General features: G+C 42.4%; 3 protein-coding genes and 1 long non-coding RNA gene across 8 annotated transcripts; 2 read left to right on the forward strand and 2 right to left on the reverse strand.

Moving 5' to 3' along the window:
* Positions 1-353: 353 nt before the first annotated feature.
* sharpin (SHANK-associated RH domain interacting protein) lies at positions 354-9,770 on the reverse strand. 4 transcript variants are annotated; one of them, XM_085140500.1, is made up of 9 exons: positions 9,507-9,770; positions 6,317-6,491; positions 3,881-3,973; positions 3,634-3,775; positions 3,440-3,530; positions 3,063-3,348; positions 1,859-1,953; positions 1,331-1,435; positions 354-1,236 (listed from the first exon to the last, which is right to left on the reverse strand). In XM_085140500.1, exons 1-9 carry the CDS (start codon positions 9,768-9,770, stop codon positions 1,186-1,188), a joined length of 1,302 nt encoding a protein of 433 aa, XP_084996626.1. In that variant the 3' UTR covers positions 354-1,185. The 4 variants fall into 4 exon arrangements, with proteins under 4 accessions (XP_084996626.1, XP_084996625.1, XP_084996624.1 ...); XM_085140499.1 differs by having other exon boundaries at positions 1,331-1,438; XM_085140498.1 differs by having other exon boundaries at positions 1,859-1,959.
* On the forward strand, positions 6,383-8,739 carry LOC146497689 (uncharacterized). The gene is made up of 2 exons (XR_014870603.1): positions 6,383-6,497; positions 7,727-8,739. It is a non-coding gene; the product is annotated as an uncharacterized LOC146497689 (long non-coding RNA).
* On the forward strand, positions 9,678-17,587 carry LOC146497690 (alanine aminotransferase 1). 2 transcript variants are annotated; one of them, XM_085140501.1, is made up of 11 exons: positions 9,678-9,790; positions 12,332-12,421; positions 12,502-12,610; positions 13,963-14,096; positions 14,183-14,426; positions 14,533-14,612; positions 14,706-14,842; positions 16,356-16,530; positions 16,650-16,805; positions 16,912-17,024; positions 17,214-17,587. In XM_085140501.1, the coding sequence occupies exons 2-11, from the start codon at positions 12,395-12,397 to the stop codon at positions 17,302-17,304; spliced, it is 1,266 nt and encodes a 421-aa protein (XP_084996627.1). In that variant the 5' UTR covers positions 9,678-9,790; positions 12,332-12,394; the 3' UTR covers positions 17,305-17,587. The 2 variants fall into 2 exon arrangements, with proteins under 2 accessions (XP_084996627.1, XP_084996628.1); XM_085140502.1 differs by lacking the exon at positions 9,678-9,790 and adding an exon at positions 12,120-12,218.
* On the reverse strand, positions 16,888-23,840 carry dhx30 (DEAH (Asp-Glu-Ala-His) box helicase 30). The gene is made up of 19 exons (XM_085140487.1): positions 23,654-23,840; positions 23,307-23,443; positions 23,096-23,206; positions 22,754-23,008; positions 22,514-22,663; positions 22,282-22,434; positions 21,727-22,194; positions 20,750-21,133; positions 20,579-20,648; positions 20,374-20,478; positions 20,099-20,274; positions 19,815-20,021; positions 19,633-19,714; positions 19,373-19,566; positions 19,130-19,289; positions 18,861-19,018; positions 18,514-18,617; positions 18,292-18,431; positions 16,888-17,995 (listed from the first exon to the last, which is right to left on the reverse strand). Exons 1-19 carry the CDS (start codon positions 23,823-23,825, stop codon positions 17,748-17,750), a joined length of 3,474 nt encoding a protein of 1,157 aa, XP_084996613.1. The 5' UTR covers positions 23,826-23,840; the 3' UTR covers positions 16,888-17,747.
* Positions 23,841-24,247: the final 407 nt, after the last annotated feature.

A 24,247-nucleotide genomic window follows, 5' to 3' on the forward strand; every position in this document is an offset into this window, starting at 1 on the left:
CCATCATCTGATGGCTGCAGGATAATGTACCATGTCAGAAAACTCAAATCATCTCAAACTGATTTCTTGATATGACAATGAGTTCACTCTACTCACGTGGCCTCCACAATCACAGATCTCAAGGCAACAAAGCACCTTTGGGATGATGTGGAACAGGAGATTAACATCATGTATGTGCAGCTGACAGATGTGCCAGATCATGCCATTCTGATGGATGTTTCCACCACCTTGTTGAATCTGCGCCATGAAGAATTAAGTTAATTCTGAAGGCAAACAGAGGTCCAACCTGTTACTAGCAGGCTGTGCCTAATAACGCGACATTTGTAGATCTCACAAGAACAGAAAAAACAGCATTTATTTTAATTCCATTTTGTTTATTCAGATAATGTGAGCTTTTACAGTATTATGTACTGAAAACAGATCATTCTTTTGCTGTCACATCTCAAAGAAACAAATTAGATCAGCTGCTAAAATGTACAATTACTCAATGCTCCTCTGGTAAAAATAATACATGTAATACAATGTTATACAAAAATAAAAGCACTCAACAACCCTGTAAATGCATCACAAATCCTTCTCTTACAGCCACTGCTGCTTCTTTTTTATTTCAAAAACACTTTTAAGATTCTTTTGGCACCAACAGATGTCATATTAACAGACAGAATAGGGTATTGCACAAGGCTTCAACCTTTCTTATCACTTCACAGTTGGCAGACACCGGAGTTTGACATTTCCACAAATTCAGCTCCAATCAAATTTACCTCCCTTCTCTTCCCACCTAAAATAAATATTAGGCTGTCTGTGTTGCTTGCTCCACACACACACACACACACACTCACTAACACCCACGCACGCACACAGTAAAATAAATAGCAAGGAGATCTGGCCTGATGCAGATGTATGTCATGGTCAGGTCATGTCCATATAAACTGTCAAAGCTTCGTGTCAGCAGTTCATCGTCTGAGCAGCGAAGGGTGCAGCTCTGCGTCATGCTACAGCGCTTCAAACGGCCCCGTCTTCAGCAGCCAGCCAGCTGTCAGAGGACTCTCAGTGCACTTGACAGGCTTCGTGTAAGTATTTTGTCAACATGTAAGTGGCAGAATTAGTCTTCTCACTCTGTGTGTATGTATGTATGTGTGCGTGCGAGTGAGTGAGAAGTGAAATCCGGACAGTGATGAAGGGCAGTCAGCTGCTGCTTAAACCAGACTCTCCCCGATCCTCTCGCCTTCCTTTCTCCTTTGTGCGAGATGAAAAAAAGAGCACTGTCAGCAGGGGGAGAAGGTCCAGGAGAGTAAAACAAATATTGATTCCTAGGTATCTGTTATAGTACCTGCTGGATAAAGCTCTGTGTGTCAGGTCTGGCTGTAGCGCAGATCTCGCAGCCGGGACGAGATGGCTTGTTGATGAAAGTGCACGAGGGACACGCCCACTCTGTCTGCTGAGTACACAAACATTCATTTAAAGCTCTATCAGAAAAATTAGGTAGATTTTGCATTAACTCTTGTCTTTTGGGATTAAGAGCCCAGAACCCACCAACACTGACCTATGACTGCATTACAAAGACAAAAAAAAAAAACCCCAAACAGGTTTACTTTAAGGTTTAATTCACTCCAAGCCTAATCTATCCTTTAACTCTTCCCTCCTGGGATGCCTACTAGGGGTAACCCTTGTTTCTCTTTTCTGAACAGAGCAGTTTCTTTCATATTGTAGGCTGGCTTCCAAGACAAAATGACTGGGTCTGTTTATACAGCGTACTAGAGCCAAAACATGCCCTTGTTATTAGGGTGCAGGGGAGTTAATTAAGTTTGGCATCCCTGTGTCCCTGCAATGTTAGAAGCATCATATACTAAACACATACCTGTGTTTTACTCGCTTTGCTGGTATGATCATTCAGCTGCAGCTTCTCAATGTCGAGAACATCTTTGATGTCACCTGGTCTGTCGCTCCCTCCACCTGTACCTGCAGACAACACAATGTTAAACTGGCTGCATCTACATCCAGCTTGAAAGACTTTCACACGCCTACAAAAATCCCAAAATAAAGAATTGTAATTTTTGAATAATATCTTAAGGTTATTTAGCAGCCCCACTCACAAATTCCTGACAGAACATGTACCACGCAGTATAATTCCTACATTAGGAATTGTTTTCCTGCAATGTTAATTCAGGTTTGACGACTCTCAAACTGTAGGGATTGTCCAGATTCTTGTATTTTCTACACATAGCTTCCCCCAAAAGACAACGAGTAATTAGAATAATTAATCTAATAGCACTTTATGCTCATCAGTATCAGCGGTCATCATTGATTGGGAATTTAGCCGTTACGCAGTCTGGCTTGGATTTCAGCGTAGTACCATCATATCTATTTCCCTTTTCCTCCTGTCATGCTCCTCTATCTGCTCCTCCCAGGGCAGCATCGGTTTCACAAATGGGACTCTGTATCTTGGTGCTCAGAAGCACTCGATTTGGTCGATGCCATGTGTGTGGACAGGTGTTCATCCTTCTTGAAACGAAGGTCTATGTTGGTGTTTCGGACACCAACGAAAGACGATAAGACAGGCCGGCAGTTAAAAACTTGGACAGTTAAAGACTGGTTGCAAATCTTCTGCAGTCAGGAACTAATCTGGAAATCACGAGACTTTAATGTGTACACAGGTGACTTTCTACTAGACTTTATGCTTCGTTGACCACAAGTTTGAGACGCAGTAAATCTAAAAGATGATCGAGTCAGCAAACATTGCTCCGGTGTTCGGTCACAGAGTGCTGGCTGCTCGGCGGCAACGCTTCGTCCATGAAGGGTTTCTTTACCTAATGAAATGAAACTAATTATGCAATAACTTCCAACATCCCCCTGATTCAGCAGCAGGAAAGGTTTAGTTTATATCAGTATTACCTCAGCACATCAGTGACAAAAAGCTCTAAAGTACCGAGGATGGTTAAGGTGGCTGCGACTGACTCTGCTAACAAGTGTTGTCGTTAATTAGCAGGACCGCAGCAGTGCACTCATCGCCTGCTGTGCAGATGCAACCGAAACATCATCATCGCAGTGTACCCTGAACTCACCCTGGTTGTTGTGGGGAAGCCTCGAGGGGAGGGTGTTGTAACCCCTCCAGTCCTGGGAGGTGGGCCCGTTGCCTGGGGGGAGAGGTGTGGTGAGTAGGGCACTCTCCAGGTCCTGCTGGAACAGCTGGCGGGTAATCCGGGCTTGCCGGGCAGAGATCAAGTATAGGTACGCTGTATCGCCATCCTTCTGCACCCCGTAGGAAGCTAATGACCTCGGCTCGGTGCACAAACACTGACCGATCACCCAGCGCTGGACGCGAGGATGGAAACCGTACTCGAGAAATACCTGAAGAAGAAGAAGAAAGGAGGAGGAAGTCAGTGAGTGCAAATTTATGATCAGCTACATTTCCAGCTGTTGTAACCAGCAGTTTTCTGACCTGTTGCTTGAGTGCAGCCACAGTCATGAAGGGAAACACTTTCACTGTGACGCAACAGGATGAGGAGACATCCTCCACCACCACAGATAAACTGCAACACAGACATGGCACACAGGTAAACCCTGGAAGACACAGCGGCCATAATAATGACCTTGAATAGCCCTGCGCAGCCAAACGTTTCTCCACCTCCTCACCTGATTTCCCCATCTGCGTAGTTTTTTTCCGACAGCTGTATCGTCAGCGCCGCTTTCTGTCGAGCCAGCGCGGACGCGTGCTGTGAAGCAGCTTGCGTGTCGCCGGCTTCGATTGCCCTGGTGAGCTCCAAACACAGCTCCTCTGAAAAGCACAGCGCAGCAATTAAACGTGACATTATTAAACCACACTGTGAGTAAAGAGAGCGAGAGAGAGAAAAAAACCATGGCGACAAACATGGATGCTCACCGCTCAGCGGGAGCGAGGCTGAGCTCCACTGCTCCTTCACCACTGCTGTGTTGTTCTGTTTGCTGTCTGATTCGTATGTATCCACATTTGCAACTGTCAGAGGAGAGATGGAGAACTTTGTCACTGAAGTGCTTTACAACGCCTTGAAGTCAACACATACCAAGTTCAGCCGATATCAGTGTTTACACTTGCTGCACCGGGTTGATAAAGGTCCGACGTCTGCGCACGTTTATCACTAAGCAACATAGCAAAAGCATACAAAAAACAAACGTCCTGTAACAGTTGGTCCAACCCAAATGATACTTTATCTCCTCCAACTAACATGTGTAATGCTGCTTTGATTTGATTCCAGCTTTTACCATTAACCTCAGATAGAAAACATCTAAAGTGCTTTTTCTTTGACTTCTCACAGCGCGAGTTATGTTTCGCAGACACAAAATTTTTTAGGTGCAATACGTTTAAAGTATAACAAGGGTCAGTAATTTGCCCTTATTTACTCTGTTTGTTTATAAAGAGTCTTTTTAACAGTTTAACAAATGGTTTTAGTCATCCCCTTTAACCTGAGGTAAACCCTATTTTCACGTTTTTATGAAAAGAAAAATGTAATAAACAAAAGTATGAGGGGAGAGAGAGACAGGCAAAACGGGTAGAGAAAAAAATATTGTTCATCAGCATGCCGCCACCAGAGGGCGCCTCAGGTTTTATTTCTTTGATGGATTATCAACATTAAATCAATTCTTTACAAACAAGAGCTCTCAGAGGGCTATACTGAAACTTTAATGTTTTATGATGTTTTTATTACAACATGCTGACGTCAGCATTGTGAATATGGGTATCAAGTGTAGTATTACACTTGATAGTATTAATCTTTTTGAGTCATTGTGAAGTTATATAATGTTATATTGAAAAAATGTTTTAAAGAAGAAAAAAAAGCTTATGTCCCCCAATGACCAATATATTGCTTTACAGTTTTTTTCTTAATTGGTGTGACCCTAACCTTTGACCTATGACCTTGAAGCATTAAATACTCAAATAGTGTATTTTATCATCTTCACCCACATGATTGGAACCCAACTGACTGAAATCTTTGGCTTCTGTAAGCTGAAAAAACTTTTAACATTTATTCATGCTCTGTGTGACTTTTGCAAAGCTTTACGGCGTCATTGTGACGCCGCAGGGTGTTGTATTGAAAACATTTCAATTGTATTGTACAGCTCTCCATGCCCTTTCATATGACATATTACTTCATATGGGTTCTTGGATTTATTTTTATGGTCATTTGAAGGTCATGGTCAAATGCTTAACCAACCTAGGTACTCATGTCCCCCAAGGCCTACTATGTTGTTGCAAAATTTGAAGATGATCCATGAAAAATTGTGGTTAATTTAAAGTTTGTACTGATTTCCACATTTGGTATGACCTTTAACTTGACCTGATTCTGGCATTTACCATCACAGGAAATTTGAAAATGATATCTTGAAAACTCAGGACGCTAGACTGTTAGGAAACAGACCGATTACATACTCTCTCCCTTTGGGTGGAGGCTTGAAAGCATTTTGTTTGTTGAACTGTTACAGCAAAAACTGAGTGCAACACAGTTAAAGACAAAAAGTTTTGCGTCATTGTAAAAAAGAACCAGTAAGAAACGGTTTTGCTGTGTATGCACAAAGTAAGGAACTTGTGCAGCTGCTGATGCTTTGTGTTTTCAAGAGATTTGCAGTTTATCAAACCGAGGATATAGAAGAGGATCCTTTACTCAGCAGATATTTGGGTGAAAGTTGAACTGAGTTTTCAAATTGAAGCAACACAGCGAAAAAAATGCGTCACAGGGAACAGAATTGTGAAATACACTTTATTGGGTTCGTCCTCTCAAACCACTCGTTAACAAATATCTAATTAGTTACAGCAAACATGGCAGAAACTGTTTCCTGCAACTAAAATTGACTAAAATAGGTTGCTGTTTGCTGGATTTGCTTTAGTATAATTGTGCAGCAGCTGTGGTTTAAAATCCACAGCTCCATCTTTTTAGGGATGGTCAAGACGACCTGCTGAAGTTGAAGGAGTCAAGTGACTGTATGCTCACTGCTGCTTTGTTAGCTACACCTTTTTCAACTGCTTGTTAACACGAATCACAGGACAGGACGTCGGCGCATTTTGGTATGTAGACATGGTAGAGATGCCCTGCTGAAGTTCAAACAGAGTATCACAACAGGGGAGAAGGTTTATCTTAGTGACCTGGACCTTAAAATCTCAGAACAACAACCGACAAAAGGCCTGGTTTCAGTTACTGAGTCACTGTCTTTAGTTCTAATGCTACTAAAATGGATTTTTGAAAAGGATGTACAATGTTGTTTAATGAATGTTACATTTATATTTGACTGATATAAACCATTATTCATTTTATCTGAAATAAAGAAACAAAATTGTCAAACTGACCTCTGTGTGCCTCTCTTAGCGAAGACATCATCACGGTGGCCCACTCCTCGGCCTCTCGGTCGCAGCGGAAGTTGAAGCGGATGCAGTCGTGAGGCGGAGCAACAAGACGCATCTCATGGCAGCGAGAGGACTTGACCTCATACTGCACAGAGCGCAGGTCAAACTCTGCGATAAACTGCAGGTAAAAACACAAAGTGATGTAAGAAAATTTCTTCCCCATACATTAGCTGAAGTGTGACAAATGAATCCTAGGGAATCTTCAGGGCACAGACAAAAGCCGGGAAGATGGATTTGCCTTCCGCCGGAAGGAATGCATGTACATTGTCTGATACGATAACGCGGGGTGGCTGTTAAGTCTTTGAGCTGAGACAGACGAGCTAAAAGAAGTTGAATCAAGACGTGTTTTGGTAGTCGAGGGGGAAATCTGTCAGAGTGGAGATGCAAAAGCAAATTCAGAGCCTGTCAGAGTTCAGGAAGATGACACACAGTGAATGTGACAAACAAAGGGCAGATCTGGGAGTTAAGTTATGATGTGGCCAGTCAGACACTGTGCAAAGTGAGGTGAGCTTAAGCATGTGTGCCTTTTTTGTTTATTTTATTGCCAGTATTGAGAAGATTAAACTTGTGTTTGTATTGAAATGTCTTTTGCCTGCCACAATCTGCTAATTGATCCTTTGATCGTCAAAAAGTAGTAAAAAAAAAGCACAATTATGTGAAGCCAAACAGCTTTAAATGACTTGCTTTGCCAGATTAATTGTGCAAAAATAAACGTTTAGTCTCGCAGACTGCTTAGAGTTGGTCGATTTTTAAGTATTTAGTATTTAAGATCAAAGCTTTATTTAAACTGAACAACTGAACAAGTTGCTGTTACTGAAAGAGAGACAATAAAACATAAAAACAAGCAGTAAATTTGAAAAATGACCGTATGTCATGTTTGAGTCTGAATGGTGGCCCTTTGCTGCATGGGCATAAACTGTCCGAAAAATGTGTCTAAATATCATATCATAGATCTACAGTTTCATATTATGCTCCATGATTTATTTCATGGTGTCACACGTTACATTTTGCAGAAATACTTTTTAATTATTTGGATGACGGTGTGCAGGCTTGCATAGGTAGCTCTGAACAGCAGCAGGACCATTCGAGACAAATCGAGGAGTTTGCTCCTAAACGAGGGGCTGACACACATAGACACACACACAAACACAGCAAATTATGCCAAACACAACAGGTTCAAACGCCACAAACCACACAAGAACCATGGGAAAGAGTATGGAGACACTTCACAAATGAGAAGCACTGAAGATGCGAGAACTAATCAGACATTAGAAGTTGAAAGTACTATGCTTACATTTGGTGTTTTATACAGCCTGTAAACATTCATTTCTTCTTTCTGCTGCTCCATTTAAGGGTCACCACAGCGCATCACCTGCCCCTATCTCACCCTATCCCTACCATCTTCTTCTGTCACATCCGTCATCCACCATACATCCATCAATCTCCTCTATGTTCTTCTTGAGCGTGGCCTCCTAGACTCCCCAATGCTCATCCCTGTCCAATATGTGTACATCCACATCACTGAAGGTGTCCACTGGCCTACAGGAGTAAATAGACTGCAGAGTCCTGGCCTGAAGAGGTAGTTGTGGGCTCTGCGTTGTGCCATCCTCTTAGCCAAAGGTTGTTCGATTGTATAAACCACAGCAATCCTCCTGGCTCTTCCTTTTTAATCAGGTCAACCAAAGAACCATCCAACAGTGGACACTCTTAGCTTGACAAAGCTAAAGGCTCAGTGAAAACAGGATAGCAACATCCTTCCATGTATTTCAAAAAAACTGGTGGTTGCCTGGAGACTGTACTGTTTTTTTTTTTCACATTTTGTGACGGATGGTAACTTGTTGTGATTAAATGGTTGCCCAGAGTTCACCTGATAGGATACAGTCGCAGTCTGACTTGGACCGACTGCGATCCAGGCCTGACTTATGCCTGTCTCTAACATGATTATTTTCTTTTCTTACTTTTATTCTTATTCATCATTTTAGCCAAACTCAAACACTTTTACATTTACTGATTATGTTCTGATCAGTATTGTGCATATTTAACTATCTGCAAACTCACAAATTAATCATAATTCTGTGATCAACCCTTACACTGTTTCTCTTGTTCAAAAGTATAATATGTTAGTGACACAGTTCTTCATATTATAAAATGTTAAATAATATCATATCCTGGGGTGCCTGATGTTTCCCACCGCCATCTTCACCATACTTTTTACAATATATCCACTTTCCCTCCTCTGCAAATGTTCTAACCAACTCAGCCTTGCCTTTCTGACGTTGTCTCCCAACCGCTCAACTTGAGCTGTCCTTCTGTTGTACTAATTTCTAATACTGGTCACTTCCAATAAAAATCAAATATACCTTCAACTCCGCCTGCTGTCTTTTTGTTAGTGCCATAGTCAGCAATCTAAATGGAAACAGTGGTAAAGCGCCAAGGTAAATGCACCTCTGTGCTCAGTGTGGTTTTCCTGATAAGCCATGCTGTTATTTTTATCTGTCATTACCAACTCTCCAATCACAGGAGGGCTTGAGCACTAAGGTTAGTCACACCATCAAAGTTTCTTCTTCTGCTTAAGCCACTGTTTGAATCATTTGGTGTAGAATACCAGTGAATAAATACAGACTTCCTACAACACACATAATGAGAAATGACTTGCCAGTACAAATCTGCATGTTTGTTCAGATGACAAGAGGATCGTGGAAATTCCCACCTGCCATTTTGCCATTAAGACTTGGAGAGTTTACCACTATAAAGGACTTCCCCCGTGATGCTGTTATGTCGTGGAAGGGCCGAAAATGAAAACGAAACTAAAAGTTTTAGTAACTACACTACCTCTCCGTTAAAACAACAATGGGAGGCTTTTTAAGACCCCCCTTTTAAAAACATACTGTTTGGTAATAAGCACGACACCGGGGTGGGAATCTGAAGGCTCTGCTATCAGCCGCTTGATTGTGGTGCACATGTCGTGCTATGAGATCCGTAAAACTGCGCGTAAAGGCCTTTTGTTAGTTAAGAATATAAATGTCACTTAAAAAAGGCGTTTGTGCACACACACACGATTAGGTTGATAACAAAAGCATTTGTTCTAAACATACAGGTGTGTGTGTGTGTGTGTGTGTGTGTCTACGCTTACCACACTGCGGTTTCCGCTCGTATCGCGTAAAGCCAGTCGGAACTCTCCGGCCCGGCTCGGGTCCATGCTGAGCTGCAGGCGCAGAGCCTCGCTGCCCGCTCCGGGGAGGTACAGCGGTCGGATCCCGGAATGGCACACCGAAACACGGACGGACATTAAGACTGTACTGCAGCAGGCGGTAGGTGCAGGGCCGCCGCATGCAGCCTGTGGGGACGAGGCAGGAATCGGGGCTGGTGGAGCCCAGCCGCCCGAGCTGAGAGCCATGTCGCGGACACCACGGACGGGTGAGGCTCGGTACTGCTGCCCGTGTCTTCTGCGGGGTTTAACAGGTCCACCGGTGTTTAAAGAGAGCGCGTTTTATCACGGGGAGGCTCTGGCTGTCTCCGCGCCTCGCAAATTCTTCCATGTCTACCCAAAGCCGAGCGACAGAAAAACAAAACAGGAAGCTGAAGAGTACGACTGTAAATCTTCTCCGTAAAGAAACAGCGACTCCAATTTTAAAACACAGCGCAGTATAAGAAAGATTTAAAACACACACGGATTAAAAATATTAATCTCTAATCATCTCTAATAAAGAATTATATCTCTAATATTAATCATACTTGCGTTTGCTTTATGTTATTTATATGCACTGTTCAGAAAAAGAAAATTAAAGAAACAGTCATCCCAGTAGGCTATGAGTCATTTAAGCTTTATGGATGGTAAGACATGGACGTTAACACCCTTTACTAACCCCTTATTAATCCCAGAGTTGGGAAATTCATATTGTTGTAGCAGCATAACAAAGGGTTGAACCTAGTGCAAAACACATAACTTGTTCCAGTTTCTTTGGTTGGATCTATGAAAAATACCAAACATAACATGGTTTGATAGACAAAAAAAAAGAGAGAGAAATATTTTTTGTACCAGTAAGGTGACTCCCAAAGAGCTGTTAGTCAAAAACCTGGCATATCTCGAAACTGTGTGCCTAAAAACAATTTAGGAAACTGGACAAATGGAGGAAAAAAGAGTGTTGGGCCTAAAATCTATCTAAAACAGTTGAACAGAATCTGAAAGTTATGCCCTTATAAAAATAGGAAACAATCCAGCAAAGACCTAATACAGGACCTGAGACATGCATCTGGGCCTTCAGCTAAATTCATACTGTTCACTGAAACCTCATCGGATATGGTCTCAGTGGAGGAGTGGCTGTCAAGAAGCCACTGTTAATGAAGGGAAAGAGGTTATCTCCTCTTTGTGGCTGAGGTATGCCACATTTCACATAAACTGATCTGATGGAGTAATGAATCCAAACTGAAACGTGTAGTTCAAATTATCAACGTATACAGAGAAAATCAGTGAAGATGTACAACAGTGAGTGTCTACAGCCATCTGTAAAACACAGTGCAGGATGTTTTGGGTTTTGTCTGGGGTCTGCATTTCAGCCAGTGGGAATCATGTCAAAATTGATAGAATTATTAATGCAGAACAGTACCACCAGATTTTGATCATCTATGAAACACTATTTCTAAAACATCTGATTTCCAAGGGTTTCGTTTTTCAGCATGGCAGTGATACCAAATACACTGCCAATGCAGTAAAAGCATACCACACAATGGAGCACTGACAGTCATGGATTAGCCTGCCAAGAGCCCGGACCTCAACATTTATTGAAGCAGCGTGGGATCATCTTGACTTAGAACAGAACAAAAAGGAAGCCAACATCCAAAGAAGAGCTTTGGATGTTCTTCAAGAAGGAAGAACTATTCCTTAAGATTACTTAAAGAAATGATCAGAAAGCTTGGCTAAGAGTGTTGCTGAAGAATAAAGGTGGTCAAACCAAATATCGACTTTCAAGCACATTTGAACTATAAAAGCTCAATTTTACCTTGTATTCTGTATTTCCATGTATATTTTCACGTTTCAATAAATTGATGCACTTATTTTTCCATTTTGTGAGCAAAATATAAAGAAATGAGGGGTGGATCAAAACTTCTGCATGGTACTGCAAACGTAGGTGAACCTACAAGCACTGATAACCTTAAACAGTAGAGAGGGAGAGTCTTTCTTAGACATTTTCTTCTAAGGAAAGTATTAACCTCCTTCTAACCTTTGAGCCACGATGAAAGCTGTTCAGTAGCACATACCACATGGCACATAAGTTGTTGTCCTGTTTATTCCTATTTATGGAGATCTGTCCATCCATAGATTAATTAATTTAGTTTGGTTCATTGGTGTGAATCAGGTGACTTATTATGAATAAATAAATAAATAAAAATCATAATTATTTGTTTAAAACTTCTCTCTAAATAAGACTGACAGATCACACACAGAGGCACTAAGAGAAGATACTTTAACGTGCTCTGTCATGCATGGTCATGACCAAAAGTTTATACACAATGCAGAAGTAAAGCATCGAATTGTGCACTGGAGTTGATTCAAGAAGTCTGTCCTTCCAGCACATGGTCTGTTAATAAGGCACATATTGCCTAATCCTGTGCACATCTAACTATAAAACAAGTCCTTTGGTAAATGATTCTGCTCACATCAAGCCGAGAAGGAAGAAAAGACTCAGCTCACCTCTTCCACACTTCTGTTGGTCTGAATAAAGTAAAGAGGGTTACAGTAATATCTGCGTAGCAGGACATCAATTCAAACATGTGGAACATGAAGCAGTTAGAGTATGGAACCCTGGCAAGACGAGCAAACCAGATCAAGGACGAGCTCAGACAGGCAAGAAAAACTATGTTTACGCAGAGTTGTAATATAGGAAGCATAAACCAGAGTTAGTCATGCTGTCTTTGTTGTAATATCTTTAACCTTTGCTTTCAACCCCTCTTCTACAGGGAGTGAGAAGACCCTACAAAGAAGTGATCGATGTCTTCCAGGGTGATTTACACAGGGCAGGAATGAAACCTCTGACATTTGTCAGACAGGTAAACTTGGACCTTTACACACTGTGTAAACTCATTACGTTTCCTTTGAGTAAGGATGTCCGTGTTGCACTTTTTCACAGGTTCTTGCAGCGTGTGTTTACCCGGCGCTTATCAACAGCAGCAATCTGCCACTTGATGTAAGACAGAGGGCCCAGGAGGAGCTGGGGAGATGTGTTGGAGGGAGTGTAGGTGAGGGCAACGTATGCGGTCTAATGATGTGGAAAAAAATGAAAATGCTTGTAGTGCAGGATCCCCAAGGTGGAGCAGAAAAAACTCACCGCACACAGTTATCTTTATTGTGTGACAACTACTACTTCTGTGGTTTCGGGCCTTGGCTCCGGACACAGGCACTCCGTCTCGCTGCCACACCATCCCAGCTAGCTTTCACTGACAAAAAGCAGACACACAGTCAATTGATGCACCTGCGCACCTATTCTCCCCGCCTCAGCACCGCCCCATAAGCTCACTGTGACGCTTTCTCCGCTGCAGCAGGCCAGAGACCACGCCCCCGCCACAAGGCTTTATCTGCAGTAACCGTGTGGCGGCAGAAATAGCAAAAGACTAAAACCCCCAAAACAGGGCAGATGGCATCAAAACTATCTACAGATACACATCTACAGAGCTTCAACTGGTAAAAATGGAACTGGAGAATACCTTTAAGGTTCTTAGGGTTACTACAATCATTGTTAGTCAAATTAAACTTTATTGTCAGTTCTGCAATGTACAGGACATACACCGCACTGAAATGCCGTTTCGCCCACTGTGTGCAATAGAAAAAAAAATCAAAATTCAATTCAATTCTAAAATAAAATAAAATAGCTGCTCATGTATAAAAAATAAGGTTTGCAAGAATTCTTTTAAAAAAGTTTTTTAATTCATAAAGTTGGGTGCGAATATCTTACTTTCAGTGATTCACTTAAAACAACAGTAACAGGTCTCCACAGATTACAAATAAACTGCGCAGAAATACTGTCATACTCTGGCTTCCATGTTTATTATATACATAAAAGTCTCTATACAGGAAGCATATGTAATAATAGAAGTGTTTAATAAACTATAGGCTCATATAGACAAACATTATAAATACAATGAAATGTATATGTCTTATAAAACATTTAAAAAAAGCAATTTTATGAATTCAAATCCTGGCAGAAATACAAATACAAAAAGTCTGCTTTGTTTTGCCGGATCAAGTTGTAGGTGTGTTTTATAATAATAATAGATTGCATTTATATAGTGCTTTTTGAGACCCTCAAAGTGCGTTACAATTCCACTATTCATTCACACACTGGTGGAGGCAGCTACAGTTGTAGCCACAGCTGCCCTGGGGCAGACTGACAGAAGCGAGGCTGCCATATCGCACCATCGGCCCATCTGGCCATCACCAGTAGGTGAAGTGTCTTGCCCAAGGACACAACAACCGAGACTGTCCAAGCTGGGGCTCGAACCGGCAACCTTCCGATTACAAGACGAACTGCCAACTCTTGAGCCATGATCGCCCCCAATGTATGTGAGTTAAAGTCTGTTTTCAATCTCTTCAGGTTCATATTCTGCTGCACCTGGTATACCAGAAATCATCCACAGCATCTCTGAATTCATAAAGAGACGAGACGGAGGAATTCCATCTCACCCCGAGAACATTTACATCAGTCCTGGCTCACAGTGGTCAATCTCGGTAACTCCATGATTACCGACATGCTGCATACATGTGTATGTGCTTTCTAATGGATCATCACAAGCTCTCTTTTCTGTGCTTTTTAGAACATTCTCAATGTCTTAGTGAACCGTGAGGCTTCACCAAGAACAGGTGTGTTGATTCCAGTGCCATGCCACAACAAAACCGTGTTGTCCATAACGCAGTTGGGTGCAGTCGCCGTCCCTTATTACCTGAGTGAGGAGCAGGGATGGGCGCTGCAGGTGGAAGAGCTGCAGCGAGCGCTCGAATCTGCAAAGGGAGTCTGTAATCCTGTGGCTCTGTACATCATCAACCCCGGAAATCCAGCAGGTATTTATTCCAGCCAGTGTGGGGATCATCTGCTGTAAGTGTTTGTTCTTTGTGTTACAGGATGAATATTATACCCTTACTTGTTTTTATGCCACACTGCCTGTAGGTTATGTTCAGAGCCAAAAATCAGTGCAAGAGGTGATCCGGTTTGCTTGGGAAAAGAGGCTCTTTCTTCTGGTTGATGAGGTGCAGAAGCTATTATCATCCATGCAAGCATATTTTAAAAACCAAATGCATCTGTATAAAGGAACTTATGGATGTTTACATGTTGCATTGCAGCTCTATCAGGATTGTGTTTATGGGGAAAACTGTGAGTTTGTCTCCTACAAAAGGACTTTGAGCGAGATGGGGCCTCCTTTCTCAGGCACAGTGGAGCTGGCGTCCTTTCACTCAATGTCCAAAGGCTTCTCGGGAGAGTATGTGTTCAGTCCAGATATGTATCTGGTTTGTAATGGATGATTCTCACAAAGCTTGAGACAAAAACTAAACTGAAATTTAAAGAAATAAAGCAGTCAAATAAGCAATCTCACTACAAGATCAAAAAGATGAAGACGTTAGTATGCTCACTGATACTTATAAGTGCTATTGTGCATTATTTGCACAACTATAAAGATGATCAGGATTTTTAAAAACTTATACACCAAACTTCTCAAGTTTGTTAACTGCATTACAAATATTATTTCTCTGTATTGTTGAGTTTTAAGAAAGCTTATCTTGAAAAACACAAATGTGACATAAGCTACTCTCTACAGTTTATGCTTTTTTTCAGAAGAGAAATCTGAACACTGGATATACTAGTGAAAAAAAAAACAAGTTCTGAGGAGATTTTTGGATACCTTAGGGTCACTGCGTGAGATGTGAGATACACCCTAGTCAGGCTGGCAGGCTATTATTGGACCAGCACAGAGAGACAGTCATTTATAAACACATTCACACTTAAAGTCACCAATTAACCTAACATGCAATCTTTGGACTCTGAAAGGTTGCCAGATAACCTGGACAAAACCCACATATGCACAGGGAGAGACTCCAGCTGGTCAGCAGGTTTGATCCCTGAACCTCCTTGCAGACAGGTTAATATGCTAACCAGTGCAATGGTTACCCTGATACTGGCGGCAGTTAGTGGCACCTCTCAGCCTTCTAGTAGATACACCTATAATGTAATTTAAAACTCCTACATCACTTTGATCTCGAGTCATCACATTCACAAACTTGGGTGCCCATGTTGTCTGTCAGTCTTTTATGGCTGTTAGGTAAAATCTTCCAAAGTTGATTGCATTGCATGACTTGCATCGTGACAATTACACTTTTGTGTTTAACATATATTTTCTGTGTTATTTGTAGAAATGTCTTTTTGAAATTCATGCAAATTAGTGCCAAGTGTGCTAAAATAGCTTTGGACATTTTCTTTAGACTGGTATGAACAAAGAGATCATTGACCAGAGTCTCATTGTAAGTTTAAACACTTCTTATACAAGCTAAAATACGGAACTTAAAAGTATCACAGGTGTAACAGTGATACTTTTAAGAGTGCAAGCAGGGTGGAGAGGATGGGGATGCATTTCAGGGCAAGAGTCAAAAGGAAGGTTGTGTGTCCAGTATATCCACTATCCTTCCTCTGCACATGTCCAAACCATCTCGGTCTCAAACTATGTCTCCAAACTGCTCAACCTGAGCTTTCCCTTTGATGTACCACTCGTTTTGAGCTGGCAGGCAGGAAGTAAAGAAGAAATCTTCATAGGATGTAGTAAAGAAGGGCGTGCAGAGGGTTGGTGTGTCAGAGGAGGATGGTAGGGATAGTGTGAAATGAAAAAAAACAACAAATATATTCAGTGATAAACTGGTCATCCACTGAGAGTGATCATGAGAAGCAAAGCTCCAGAACAGCTACGTTTTTTGTTGTTTCTACATGTAAGTCTCTTTCATTAGGTGTGGTCTCCGTGCTGGATATGTCGAGCTGGTAAATCTGGATCCTGCTGTCGTGAAATACATCTACACACTGTTTTCCAGAGATTCTTGTGCACCAGTTTTAGGTCAGATTGCCCTGGATCTGATGACGGACCCTCCAAAGCCAGGAGACCCCTCGTACCTGCTCTATAAACAGGTTGGACCTGAGAACTGTACTCTTGTTTAGCTGAGGATGACCAACTACATGTAGCGCTGTAGCTGTAGCTGTTTTTGATAAAGAATTTGCCATTTTCTACAAGCTGATGTCTTCTGCAGGAAATTGAGCAGATCAGGACTGTGCTGGTTCATAATGTGAAGAGAGTCCACGAGGTTGTCAACAGCCTACCGGGATTCAGCTGCTCACCCATTGAAGGAGGATTGTTTGCGTTCCCCAGACTGCACCTCACACCAAAAGCTATTCAGAAAGCCAAGGTTACAGCAGAAATGCAAGAGGATGTATTACATAATTGGTGCTGAAGCCCTTTGAACTTTCTCGTGGTTCATTTTCCTGAAATGTGTTTTTCCTTGGATATTTCAGGAATTAGGACTGCAGCCAGACACATTCTACTGTACGAGACTGCTAGAAGAAGGTGGAGTGTTTACCGGTCCTGGTTGGGAGTACGGACAAAAGGAGGGCACCTACCACATCAGGTACAATACAAGTCGGGCACTCTTCAAAATACATAATTGAGAAATATAGATATTATATAAAGCAATTTTATTTTTGGTATGAAACAAAAACAAAATCATTTCTATTGTTAAAAGAAGTCTCTGTTTAGACTGCAGATGGATTCATTTCATGGTCCAAGTCTCAATGTCTTTTTTTTTTTGTCTCTGCAGATTTTGCATCGTGGTCCCTCAGGACGTAATGGAGGAATTACTGAGACGCCTGAGCAGCTTCCACATGACATTTATGAAGGATTTTTCTTAAAGAGAAATTTCCCATTGGAGTTTAATTGTTCTGTAATCCCATAACTCTATATAGAAAATCAAACCATTTTTGAAACAGCGATGTTGATTTTAATAAATATGACATTTATTGCATACAATCTTTGGTCAGCCATCTTTTATCACTACCCATTAGAGTAAGATACAGCTTCAGCTTTTCAGAAAACAACCAACCATCTATTACAAGTTACAAATTCAAATGAGGCCTTACATCAGCCATCCTTAAAAAATTAAATTTAAAAAAAAAAATAATAAAATAATAATAATAGCAGTAGTGTGTTCTTTAAAGAGTTCTTGATAAATTCCGTGCTTTCACAATGGAATCCAGCACTAAAACAGAAAAAAAAAAAAGTGATGTCAAGACAGCAAATCATCGGCCACTTAATCTGTCTGAGCCAGCAGACATGTAGAAAACGCTCAGTCTTATCAATCCACTTCACTGTCACTGCTGTGAACAAGAGGGTTTGAATCTGTATTGTTCAGCAGCTCTACTAGTAAAGAGATTAGCTTTCCATCTTGAGAAGCGTTTGTGTTACTGGGGCTGTTGAGGTTTCGGTGCAGCATGGTCTGAATGGAAGTGCGTAGCTCCCAGAGCAGCTCCCACGTCTGAACTGGCAGCTCACAGCGCACCAGAGATCGTCCAGGAAATGATACTTCTATTTTGTCGCCATGCACTGGTCACAAGAAAAAGAAGAGTAGTATTCAAGTCTGCTAATGCAGAGGAATGATTTCATTTTTGGTGCTTGTCTAAAATGCAAACATGTAGACACACCTGCACAGTTGAAATAATTTAATTTTTACTGTAGCACTCCATAACAGTCCAAAAGCATTAGTCAGCACTTGAACACATCTAAACCAACAAGTTTTTCAGCTGATCAGAGAGGTGCACAAACAAAGGACTTCAGTCAGATTACCATCCTCCAACCTGTGCTACAAATGCATTCTTTAGGGAGAGCAGAAAACATCTTACCCATCTCTGTGATATCGCAGTCTGTAAGCAGCAACAGAGCGAGTGGATGGACTGCAGAAGAGTCTCTGATGAAAACATTCCCGTTGGACTTGATGGCACTGAAGAAGGTCAACCACCGACTAGGGAGGTCTTCTTTCCCTCTACAATATAAAATGAAAACAAACTTTACATGCACATCAAATCTGTTTGTGATGCAACTCAATATTTAGGGCACGCTCTGACCGGTTCACTGAGGAGCGGTGAAGCAGCACTGGCCCACTGAGTGTTCGCAAAGAAATGCTGTTGGGACGAAAGCGTCCTCCTTTAGTCACAACACCTTTCTTCACCTAAAAACAAAAGAACAAAACAAACCAAGTCTAATTTGAATGCAATGCAACGTCAGATTCAACACAAACACCTATACAGCTTTAACCTAGAAAGGCTCAAGTAGATTTATAGAACCGTTGCATCACTGTTACCAGACAAATGCATACATATCCATTTTAGCCCATACAGAGATAATTATGAGTCCCTGGGGGGATTATAGCAGGATATAGGCAATGAAAGTCAGTCTGGGAGCTGCCATGTACCTGAATGAGGTTGGGATACAGCCCAGCCAGCAGCACAGCTTTAAGCAGCTCATCCTGGTTGCTGTGCTCATTGTAGAGAGAGGTGTAACGCTGGCAGTCACCGGGATGAGAAACCAGCCCGGCATCATGCAGATTCTCACTGAACTGAGATATAAGACCTGCAATAGGATCACATGACAGAAATATTTGAATTTAGCATTTTACCAAAAAACAAAAGGGCAGGGATTTAACTTCCAAAAGTGGACTGAGACGGGGTGTAAAAGACTGACCGTTTATAAACCGAAGGCTGGCCTTGGACAGGGTGTGTCTCTCCAGAAATTCATCCCTGTCCTCTCGGTTGCCGTCCTGCTGAACTTTCCTCCAGCCCAGAACAGCTCTACTGACCACCAGATAGTCACTGTAGCTTGAGCCACTCAGAGCCTCTTTGGCCTGGACAAACAGAAAGCAGACGACTCAGTAACAGCTTAGCAAACAGAAATATGGCAAAATTTATTATGGTGAAGACATCTCACCTTGTTGACTAGTGCTCTGTTCTGCAAGCTGTTGTGGAAAGGGTCTCTAGTGAGACAGGCAGCTACAGACAACATAGGCAGAACACATCTAAACATGCTACTCAGGACTAATATTTTGCCCAGCCGTGGGTCACATGACATGCAGGCGACACGATCCCCTAATGGAGTCAGTGTTTCGGTCCTGTCCAGGACTCCTGCAAAACAAAAGTGCATCAAAATGACAAGTAAAGACGCGTAAAGACGAGTAAAGACGCGCTTACCTATATCTTGTAGATTACGGACAGCGTCTCTCACAGACTCTGGCTCTGGGCTGTCCAATACTTGGGATAAGAAATCTACAGCCTACAAGCACCAAAAATGATAAGCCATTAATAAATATAAAATGGAAGAAATTTTTAAATACAAATACAAGAAAGAACAGGAGAAAAAATGATTCCTGTACCTTTGAGTTTGGACTGTGGATTTTAGCCTGCACTACTAAACTCTCAAGTGGGGTGCGCAGGATCTCAGGGATGGGAAAGGGAGGCATGGATTCCAGCTGTTCTCTTGAGAAAAGGTGGTAGGACTGTCCCGGCTGACACCGGCCTGCTCTCCCTTTTCTTTGTGTAACATTTGAACGGGAAATCCAAACTGTATCCAGACAGGACACCTGGGGGGGAAATAAATAAATAAAGAGATTACTTTTGCTGACATTTTCCTGGAATAAAATCAGATGCCAATACTAACCTTAGTCCTTGAGTCATAATTCTGTTCTTTGTGAGTTCCTGCATCCACCACGTGAACAATGTCATCTATTGTAACTGAGGTCTCAGCAATGTTTGTGGCCAGGACAATCTTTCTTTGTCCCACTTGGGGGCGCTGGAACACAGCCTGCTGGTCAGCCACTGATAAACTTGAGTGCACTAAAATAAAAGCAGAGCCAATTATAAACTGGTTATAGGTGGGGAACCTTTTTCCAGAGGCCAAAAAGGAGGCCTCTGGAAATCCATCTCCTTACTTACAGGGCAGGATCATCTGGGAGCCAGAGGAGAAGCGCAGTTTTTCCTGGAGCTTCTCTTGAACAGCCTTTATGTCCTGCCATCCCGGGAGGAAACACAGCACTGCACCTGAAGAACAAGGGGAGAGGAGTTGTTGTAAAATATGACTCAGCCCAAAATTTCAAACACTATTATTTAAAGTGAATTAACAGCTTGGTAAAATAGGCACCTGGTTCTCCACATCTGTCAATGTGTTCGATGACATCAGCGACTAAATCAAGATCTGGTGTGGCATCGTTCTAAACAAGAAAAAGACGCAGAGCAACTCATCAGTTTGGGGGAAAAAAAAAAAAAAAAAAAAAAGGGTGAAAAACAAAAATGTGGCAGATGTGAGTTCCACCTCTTTGTCCGTCTTCGCCCTTTCTGGGACCTGAGACCGACGCCCCATCTCTTTTAGTACATCTTCCAGGTACTTGTCTCGTACTGGGTGCATGAACCCTGGCACCTTTACGATCGGGCAGCCGCCAAAGTACTGAGCCAGCCTCTGGTTGTCCCCAGTGGCACTCATGAGAACGACCCTCAGGTCAGGGTTCTCATTCAGGCTTGTGCGCAACAGAGCCAGCAGCAGGTCTGTGTTTATGTCTCTCTCGTGGACCTCGTCAACCACCACGTGGCTGATTCCCTTCAGGGTTGGGTTTGACTGCAGCTTCCTCAGCAGGACACCCACTGTGAGGAAGAGCAACGCTCCTCCACTGTGCTCTGGGAGTCGGCTCTCGAGTCTCACCTAGAGGATAATACAAATATTATGCATTACTATGGAAAAGATTAACTCAACCCTTCATATCTTTGTGACGCTACCAGCCACAATTCAAGGGTTCAGTTACAGAACCAATGTGGTAGAATAAGAAAACTGCCAGTTCATTTTATTCTACTTTTTACTCTTTTTGTCAGAAAATAGTTAAAAACAATAGATACAAGGAAGGCCCTCAAAAATTAGAACTTTAATATAAATCTGTAGTCATTGCATGAGCTGCAATGCTCAAGTTTTCTAGAGAGAACTGCAGGCAGATCAAACATTTTACTGTAATCTAGATAGCTTCATAAAAACAAAAATACCATAAACACCTATGACATAATTTTATGTCCCGGTGATGACTGAAATTAAAGTTAGAGCACTTCGTTGTGGGAGCCCAAAAACAGCTTTGTCGAGAGGAATTTCAAATACGTTTATTCAATAAAAAGTTTTAAAAAGCTTAATTTTTAAAGCACAAGACAAAGTTTTGAAGTTGTGCAAATACATTTCTCTTATTAGGGAAATCAAAAAAAATCGTTTTGTGTTCAACTAAGATATTGTATAATCTATGCGGCTGTCCTAACCTGATATCCTACAGACTGTTTCAGAGCTGGACCCATCTCCTGAGCAACACGGTGGGCCACCGACACAGCACTGATTCGGCGAGGCTGGGTTACCAAGATGTTGCACTCAGCCCCGCTGCCCCCTCTCACGCGATCCTCCAGCAGAAAACGAGGGATCCGAGTGGTCTTGCCACATCCTGTTTCTCCAGCAATCACAACGACCCTGGAGGCCTGCACAGCTGAGATCACACGCTGACGGTGGGCGTCGACCGGGAGCTCGAGGCTCAGTTCGGGGTTCGCTCTGTTCCATCTCTCCTGCAGGTGGATGCTGAGCTGCTGAGCCTCAGACTCAGAAAGAGGCCTGTACGGCCTGCCTGTGATGGCATCTGTTATAAAATCCTCCTCTTCCTCATCATTCCGGTTTATTGTCTGCTGTTCTTTTGCCTCTTCCTCTTCCCATAGTTTCTGTACCTCTGTTGTCACTGGGTACTGTTAGAAAAATGCGCAAACTCAGAAACTTACATTTTTGTCAAAATTCAGTCAAACACCACTAATCCTCCTTGTACCAAGACTCACCTGGGTGAGGTACTCTCTCACGCTTCGCTCCAGATATTTTGGAATCTCCAATGGAAATGGGCGTCTCTCCCTCTCTCCAGCCTCCCTCACCTTTTCTCGATGATACTTGGCATGTGTCAGTGGGTTGTTGTCCTTATCCAGCATCTCCAATTCCTGTAACCAGCAGGTGAGATGCATATATTAAGTACAATCTTGACTTGTTAAGATACAGTAGTTCTTGACAAATACTCACCTTTAGCTTCATGCAGGCAAGTGCAGCAGCTCTCGCCTCTGCTGCCGCCCGGCTGCCTGCTTTGGCTGTGAATGTCATCTCCTCGGGCCAGAGCAGAGTCAGCTCACACTTCTTTAGCTTCCCTCCTGTTGTTCTGAACTGCAGTAGCTCCTGCAGTAATAAGTCACATGGTAGCTTACAATGCACATCGAGTTTAAAGAGGATAGATGGTTACCGCCCAAAACAAAGTGAACTACAAACCCAGATATTGTTGGACGATGTGGCCACCTGGATAACCCTATTCAGCAGAGATTTAGGTTGTGGAAACAAGGAAAGAGCTTCTGACACATTGGAGTCATCCTCTTTAGCAGGTGCCTGGTCATTTGCTCTGCTTCTGTAGATGTCACCTGTCCAGGAATTATCCTCATTATCATGAAGAGGTGTATGCAGCCCTCCTCTCCCTCGGCCAGCTCTCCTCCTGGGGAGCTGGTTGTTTGGCCCTATCACACCCATTTCCTGTAAACAAACACAATCAAAGAACGGTGAGAGGGGAGAAAGAGACATATCATATACTGCAAACTCACATGCTGGTTTTCAGCTTACTCTGAGCTTCTGACAAGCGGCAGCTGCTGCAAATTGCTCTGCCTCGCTCTTCTTTGAGCCGTAACCCTCCTCTTCTATCTTGCAGGGCCACTGCAGCGTGACAGTGGCCTTCTACAGAGGAGCCACAACACAAAACTTAACACCATCAACGGATTTTGTCACATATACAGTGAAAGCAATAATGCTGTCTCGTTTTGACTTTAGCGCTGACCTTAACACCAGCATGTTCCATGCAACTGTACTGGATGAGCTGAGAGAGGTCGCTGACTCCCAGTGACCGTGAGATGGTGTTGTGCAGGAGGCTTTTAGGATCTGGAAACTCCTTCAGGAGGTGGCGTCTGCTATCGACTAAATAGTAAATATAATAAAAATTGTAAAAGGTGACTATCGGCAGTGGATATATGGGAGTCCAAATATGAGATTAAAAAACAAACAAACAAAAGAAGCAAGACTGCGAAATACAAGCACAAACCACAACATTTTAAATGACGTGCCCTTGAGTTTTTAGCGCTGCTGCTGGCGAGCTGTCACCCGTTAGCTAACCGGCTCTTCACTCACCTCGTTTACTCTGGAAATAAGATGTCGCATTCAGCTGAAAACTTGGAGATTTGGTCCCATACCACCGCATTTCTTTACTCAAGTCAGACGCTGTTTTACAGCCACTGTGAACGCATTTGCCAATATTGCATAGCGCTCTCAAACGCACGAGTAAAACACCGGGTAGCGCCATCTTTAAACTACAGTTTCTTCTTCGGCTCCTCTACAAGCCGTTTTCATAAGCGCCCTCTTGTGGCAGGGAGTATAACTGCACCTTTTAGAGCGCCTCGTAAAAACATGAGCAGATCAGAATCAGAGAAACTTTATTAATCCCAGAGGGAAATTGAGTTGTCATAGCAGCACATATACAACAAACATCATGCACTCATTAAAAATGAGTGTAGAAACAGCGATATTAATAAATAAACATTAAGACATATAGATAAATATAGAGATATAGGTATAAATCTAAATATACATAGAAATATAATAGGACAAGCATGTGTGCAAATATATGTTGTGGTGCACAAAAGTGACCCACGGGGATAAATTAAAGAGTCTGATAGCAGCGGGAAGGAACAACCTCCTGTAACGTTCCCTCAGACAGCAAAGTTG

The sequence above is a fragment of the Neolamprologus multifasciatus genome, chromosome 18, assembly GCF_963576455.1.
Source record: "Neolamprologus multifasciatus chromosome 18, fNeoMul1.2, whole genome shotgun sequence".
NCBI lineage: Eukaryota > Metazoa > Chordata > Actinopteri > Cichliformes > Cichlidae > Neolamprologus > Neolamprologus multifasciatus.

Coding starts and splice junctions, on each gene's coding strand:
- sharpin (XM_085140496.1), bottom strand. CDS start 9,770: ATGGCTCTCAGCTCGGGCGGCTGGGCTCCACCAGCCCCGATTCCTGCC. Junction 3,349..3,439: donor TGGCTGCACTCAAGCAACAG/GTCAGAAAACTG, acceptor CTTCTTCTTCAG/GTATTTCTCGAGTACGGTTT. Junction 1,439..1,858: donor GCAAAGCGAGTAAAACACAG/GTATGTGTTTAG, acceptor TTGTGTACTCAG/CAGACAGAGTGGGCGTGTCC.
- LOC146497690 (XM_085140502.1), top strand. CDS start 12,144: ATGTGGAACATGAAGCAGTTAGAGTATGGAACCCTGGCAAGACGAGCA. Junction 12,611..13,962: donor ATGTGTTGGAGGGAGTGTAG/GTGAGGGCAACG, acceptor CAATCTCTTCAG/GTTCATATTCTGCTGCACCT. Junction 17,025..17,213: donor GAGGGCACCTACCACATCAG/GTACAATACAAG, acceptor TTGTCTCTGCAG/ATTTTGCATCGTGGTCCCTC.
- dhx30 (XM_085140487.1), bottom strand. CDS start 23,825: ATGGCGCTACCCGGTGTTTTACTCGTGCGTTTGAGAGCGCTATGCAAT. Junction 20,649..20,749: donor GGGCGAAGACGGACAAAGAG/GTGGAACTCACA, acceptor TTTCTTGTTTAG/AACGATGCCACACCAGATCT. Junction 19,290..19,372: donor ACAGAGCACTAGTCAACAAG/GTGAGATGTCTT, acceptor CTGTTTGTCCAG/GCCAAAGAGGCTCTGAGTGG.